The 6,497-nt window shown below is 42.9% G+C and overlaps 1 protein-coding gene across 2 annotated transcripts in view; it reads right to left on the bottom strand.

Annotated features, from left to right (window-relative positions):
- mtus1a (microtubule associated tumor suppressor 1a) overlaps window positions 1-6,098 on the bottom strand; it is a 42,369-nt gene extending 36,271 nt beyond the window's left edge. For both annotated transcript variants that reach the window (XM_036551526.1, XM_036551524.1), the window contains exons 1-3: window positions 5,837-6,098; window positions 4,824-5,046; window positions 1,737-1,937 (exon numbers count right to left, since the gene is read on the bottom strand). In XM_036551526.1, coding sequence (XP_036407419.1) covers window positions 1,737-1,937; window positions 4,824-5,046; window positions 5,837-6,067 — 655 coding nt within the window. In that variant the 5' untranslated portion in view covers window positions 6,068-6,098. The remainder of the gene's footprint in view (window positions 1-1,736; window positions 1,938-4,823; window positions 5,047-5,836) is intronic.
- Between the last annotated feature and the right edge of the window lie 399 nt (window positions 6,099-6,497).

Consider the following 6,497-nt stretch of genomic DNA (forward strand, 5'->3'; position numbering starts at 1 on the left):
ACAGAGCATAGAAGTAATAAAATATGCACTATACATGTGAAGAGTGGAGAGATCGTTCAGCAGCAGAGCACTGATGAATGGCCCTGCTCATCAAGGGGAAAAATAGCATGCAGCCCCTGAGGAGATTAACACAGAGGCATGAGTCAGTGTGGTTTTGTGGTGGACGAAGGAAAGCTCCTCAATGGAAATAACTGAATGTGACACAGATTCCAAGGAAGACAGTATCCCTACTACATTAGACTCTGATTATTCTGTAACCCCTTGGTCACACTAGCTACAAGAGACAGAGACAAAGCGACCGGCCACCATTCATTTTCAATCAGAGTGGGTGTTTTACAGTGACAAGAGACAAGCGTCGTTATGCCGTCAGCTAGATGGGGCCAAAATAGACGAGAAGTCTATTTTATGCAAATGTTGAGTGATGCGACACGGCGACTGCCAATCCGAATAAAGGCAACATGATGTATATTCGCTGGTTGCTCAACTCGAAAAAATAATCCAAGATGGCGGAATCAGCTGTATTTCTGTATAAATCTAATATGTTTGGCATTTTTTCTTTCATTTTGTAAAGGTTAGCTAGAAATAAACACTTTTAAATGCAAAAACTGTTTTTGTAACCAGATAATACCTCTGTGGTGATATACTGGGTCAATCTCCCTGCCAACTATCAATACAGGAGCGTGTCCGTCACGTTTGTAACCAGGTAACTACGAGCTAGGCATGCCCGGGAACGCCCATCAAGCAACGAAGGCCAAGTGCGTGTTGTCCTCATTTGTAGCTAGTGTGACCGAGAGGTAAATGCTCTATCAGGCACCTTGCAGCAATGAAATCAAGTCCATATTAATTGTGGATAGGAGGTAGGACCAGCAGGCATGGCTTAATTACAATTCACAATCTGTAGTCATAAATGCCATGAACACAGTTTTACTGCTAGCTGGCTAATATCACAGAAAATAGTGTCATTCATTGACAGGAATCTTCACTCCAGGCTCAATGCTGACACTTCTTGGCTTTTCATGTACACTGGCACATGTTGCATAGAAGCCAAACCTAGCAATTATCCTGATCAAAAAATCATACTGTATGAACCCAAACACCACCTCTACAACCAAAATACTGTGAGATGAATACTGTATTTAGACGAAGAGCTAACCTGAACTGTACTCAGCAAGCTCAGTAGACATCTCTGATAAATTTATCTGCTCCATTATCACATCATCCACTGCCATCTAGTCCCTGGTCCACTGAAAGTGCTGTCTTGGCAAAGGACTTGCTGAACCAGATCATTTCAGTAAGGATAAATCAAAAAGAATTTCATCCATTTTTTCCCCTATAAAAATGTAAGGGAACGCTAGGTTTCACATATTTTGCCAAAGCACAGATTTAATTTGTTTGAAAAACTTAAAATGCACAATGATCGCAAATTACATTTAAGTACAGTCATGAGTAAGGAATATAGCCAAGAGCCTTTTTACTCTAACTTCTTTATCTGCTGAGCATTTGGTGCATTGCAAATAACACTTTCTGCGAATTTTATTTTTTATCTGAAAAACACCATACTTAAATTGCTTTTTAGTATAAGAATATTCTGCCTGTAAATCCCTACAGCACAGATTTTTGTTGGGTATGATATTCAGAACCATATTCTATAGAACCTCTGACTACAGAATACTTTGAACTTGTTCTTCAGTAAAGCCAGAGTGATTTATTTGCTGTACTCCCCCAGAGAGGCTCACCTCGTGTGCTGCCTGTAGCCACACCGGGCTCGCTGTGAATGCTGCTGAGGGGTGAGGGACTCAGGCTCACAGATGGGCTGTGGAACTTCACAGGCAGCTTGGAGCTGGTCGCAGCCGAAACTGGGTTCAAGGGGGGTTTGGTACCGGTGACGACCGCAGCGGCAACAGATGGTCTCTCCGTCAGCCGCATTTTCTGATTACCTGCGAAACATGTAGGTCATGAGACAGCAGCAATCCATATTTCTTAGTAACAGTTACTCTGTTTCATTGTTTCAGGGTAAAGGGTAGGCAGAGAAGCATCTGTTCAATGCCGTATTTGAACACACATAATTCTTTAAGCAGGCCTGTTACCATCGGCTTGGATATTCCAGATCGCACATGCTCCTGTCCTCACTTTTCTGATCAGCAAGTAACACACACACGCACACACACATGCACGTTCAACAGGGCTGATGCGACACCATCTGACAGCGCAACTGAAAAACAGCTGAGAGCTAAATGCAAAGGCAAAGTCCTGCTGGGAAGACCTCAGTTGACACAGCTTTAGAAAACAGGGCGAGAGTGTCTTTTCAATACCTGTGCTGTGCAGAACTGGATACATTTTCAGTGGAATACAGGTTTGTCAGCAAAGTTCAAATAAGCATTTTAGCATAAAGATACAGGGAATAGCTTGCAAATCCATTGCAAATGTGGGGGAATTTACATTTTGATAATGTGCAAACCTGGTTGTATGTGTGAATTTGCTTATGCCCAGTTTTACGTTTTCAAATACAGTATTTCTGATCCTGTGTGCATTTCTCCTGTATCAAATACTAAAGAGATTGATATGTGCCTGATAAGGATATTCCATGTAGGCTACTACTTGGCTGCAAGAAATGCTCAAATATACAGAACACCCATTCTGAAATGTCACCATAGTACTGCTGAAACTAAAACTCCTAATCCTAATATTGGACAATCCGTTTGATCCGACTTTTTGCGATCACTGATGGTCCCCAATCACTATCAAGACAGGATAATCCCATCAAACCCAACTGATTTCCAGCACTTTCTAAAATAAATTAAGACTGATCCCAGGCATCTCAACCTAGAGAATTTCAAAAGCTTCTCAGCCCTTGGGACGCTCTGGGACTTTACCCCACCTTCTCCTGTTTCAGGGCTTCTGCTCACAGGCATTAGGTTCTGCCGGCAAATTGCTGCAACAGCCTTTACAACATCTTTTTCCCTGTTTTTTCCATTACTGCAGTCAAGTTCCCAGTAGAAGGAAGGTCCTGGATGTACGACTCCCTTTTCCTTCACACTGCCTAAAGGAGATGCAGTGCAGAAGGCGATGTGTTTATCACCATGTCCCAAGGGGTCTGACTAGGGTGAAGGTACATCTGTAGAGCAGAGCCAGTAGTCAGTGACACTGGCTTGTTCATCAGGGACAGGAAGGCTGTAGCATGGAGATTAGGAAGCCCTTTAAACACCTGCCCTCTCATGGTACGATTTGGTACTGCAGTGTTACATTCACTTCCAATGCATGCCTTCAGATGGTCAAAAGCGGCCAGTGCACTCATTTAAGTTAACTGTAGAAAAACGACTAAATATAAAAAGCTTAACACTGAACACTGCTCAACACTGAAATAAAATACGTTTGACAAATTAAATGAATATGAATGAATCTGAAACATCTGAAATGAATTCATCTTGAGTCAGAGGGGAGCAAGTTTTCCATGCACGCTAAGGACTTGAGCTGTGATTCAATAAAAAACTTGAAAATGAACCAACAACTTAACAGAAATACTTTTATTGGTCCTGACAATTATAGCTGTCAGCATTCACTGTGTGGTTTTGTCTTGTACGTATACCATTTTAATGTTCTTAATGGACATTTGCCTCTAACCCAGCACTGAGACTTAAGCTTGCTTCTCCACATTCTGAATCAAATGTAAAAAATGTGATCAGACCTGGTGGGTGCTGTTAAACCACTGCTGCACATCTCACTTGAGTGAAAGACCGCTAGAGAAGTTAAGTCAGCTTTGAACAATTCTTTATGAAAAGGAAGAAATTCTTCATTTTATGGGAAGGAAACAGGCCCACATTGTCCGAAATGGACTTGCCTTTTGGAAAATGATAGCAGGCAGTCCCACCCCCCTTCCACCAAAGACCAAAGCACAACCATTAGGACAGAGAGAGGATAGGTTAAAGGGCATGTGGGAGCTTCAGAGATCAGGCTGCTATTTAGAGTTGAATGCTACTGCAGCTCGCTGCTTTAACCTTTCAGTCTTAGGCTCGCCTCTCGTCTCACAGCCAACGCACATTGGTTTCAATTTCCAGAAACAAGCGCCTCTTTGTATAGGTAATCTAACAGGGGGGAAAAAAATAAAGCCATCCGTTCATTACACTGCGCCTAAAGGCTGGGGTAAGTGTGACACTAAGTTGGATCCTGCTTGAAACTCTTCAGACACCACTGAAATATTTTGAACATATAGCAGTCGCTAAAAACCACACATTTCTACCTTTCAAAATGAATTACTCACAAGAACTTAACACTGTGAGCTGCATTAGAACATGCCGTTTAAGAGAGGAATCTGTTACATAACCCAGCACTGCAGAGACTGATTTTCAAGCAGCATATTTTTACCCAGTTGTAGCTACAAAGTCTAAAGCTCCTATATTTATTTACAACTGCACAGACCTGATACAAATCTGAAGCGATTAATCCCTGCCGTTGTCTGACAGGATACACACAGCATTAGATTCCAGCGCCTGTTTGAAGGTAGAGGTCTGGAATGTGAGAGGCATTTATTCCGTGCTGCAGTGACTGTTTTTCTGCTGCAGAGACTCAGCAGTCACGTTCTGGAGCAATTCACACACACAGAGTGAAAAAAAAAGCCCAACAACAACAACAAAAAAAGATCTATCAGCACAGAGGTTTATGTGAAATAAGTAAGAGTTACAAGAGAACATTCTCAGTAAAGTTATGTGACAAGGTCTGGATGTGCTGGTGTTGACAGAAAAAGCCTGTTTGAGGAGGGGAGCGCAGCGGAGGGAAGGAGAGGCTGCAACGTAAACAGAACAGTGGCTGTGGCGGCGTGTACTCACCCGCGGCAGAGATCTGCTTGGTCCTCGAGACAGACATGCTGCCAGAGGTGCGGCCATCTTTGCTGGAAGTGCCCAGCTTCAGCTTTGCTACAGGAGGTGGCAGTCTAAGGATTTCAGTGGGAGTTTGCGAGGATGTGGCGCCTCTTGCTCTGCCGGGGGATGGCCTCTGTCCAAGTCTGCCTCTGCTCCCGTCTGACGCTGCTGACAGCTTAGACGACACAGACTGCAAGAAGTAGTCCTTTTTACTCACAGAGTCCCACGCGAGCAGCCTCAAGTCCACATTCCCAACCCTGACTATGGTGTTGGCCATAACAGAACTTAAGAATGTGAAAGGGGAAAGCTCACGCAGGCTCTGAACCAACTTGCTATTGTACTACATTCCCCTTGGGATACTGGCAGTTCCAGCCAAGTTTTTTTTTTTTTTTTTTTTTTTTTTTTTTTCTTTTCCCCCCCCGTCTTCTATAAACACGCACTGCACATGGAGTATATTTGTGGGCGGTTAGCATAGTGTTGGCTTACTCATACTTTCAAAGGAATAATTACGCAGTGAAAACTTTAGCTTCATTCAGAGTGAGGTTGTTGCTTTCTCTTTTGTAGAAATCATATTAAACATATGCCTTTTGAGTACAGGTATGGTTTTCACACTTCATTTTTACAGGTTTTTTGGGGGGGGGGGGGCAGACAGGGGGGACTGAGCTCTCAAAAAACCTGGTAAGTATAGGCTATATAGTTTTTTCAGAGGATGAAACAATGCATAGTAATATGAAAATATAACATTTTAACATTTGCCATGTTAAATCATGAATGTAAAAATCATGCAGCAAAACTGAATGTAACAAGAAAATCAATGTAGCAAGCCTGAACTTGCTGATTGTCTTCAATCATATCTACAGTATTTACTTAGGATAAACCATTTCCACCAATAAACTAAAGCAACAACTGCTATTACATTTAAGACCAGAGGTCACTGACAGCATATCAATCAATAAATAAGGACTTACATATTTACTTACAGCAGAGCTTAGGTCCTGATTCTCTCCACATGATTTCTCCACTGTCCCATTTCCTACTGCATCCTTCTCTAAGGGTCTTAGTGCATTGTCTTGTCTACTGTCCTCTTGAAAAGTCTCATTCTGGAGGCTATGTTCAGATGGAGCCAGGATGCCATTAACAGTGATATTACTCACAGGGCTCAAACAGTTGCCATTGACAACAGTATCCCTCGGCAAAGAGGAAACAGACATGTCCCCATTGGGTTTTGGTTTTGATGAAGAACCACCATCAGACACTCTGCCTGGCTGAGGTTTTGGAAAAACCAACTTGTTTTGAGTTAAGGACGATCTGCGTCTTTTATTCCCATTGATTGCATCCTCTTTCCTTTGGACAGGACGTTTAGGAGTACTAGCAGGGGTGTTTGCAATAGCCAGAGTAGATTTACTGGGAGTGGTCATACCTCGAGCAGAGTTAGGCACTTTCAACGGAGTGGGTGGGCGGGAATTGATTTTAGATTTAATGTTCTTGAAGTCCGGCTGGGGAAACCTCTTGATATCCACTTTGGAGAGCTTGTTTCCCACAGCCATGGGTGTCCTTGCACCCCCCTGTGGTTTTCTGGAAGGCACATTTGGTTGTCCTTTCACAGTAAGCACAGCAGGGCTGCCCGCATCACTTCTGTCA

The sequence above is a fragment of the Megalops cyprinoides genome, chromosome 18 (assembly GCF_013368585.1).
Source record: "Megalops cyprinoides isolate fMegCyp1 chromosome 18, fMegCyp1.pri, whole genome shotgun sequence".
In the NCBI taxonomy this organism is placed as follows: domain Eukaryota; kingdom Metazoa; phylum Chordata; class Actinopteri; order Elopiformes; family Megalopidae; genus Megalops; species Megalops cyprinoides.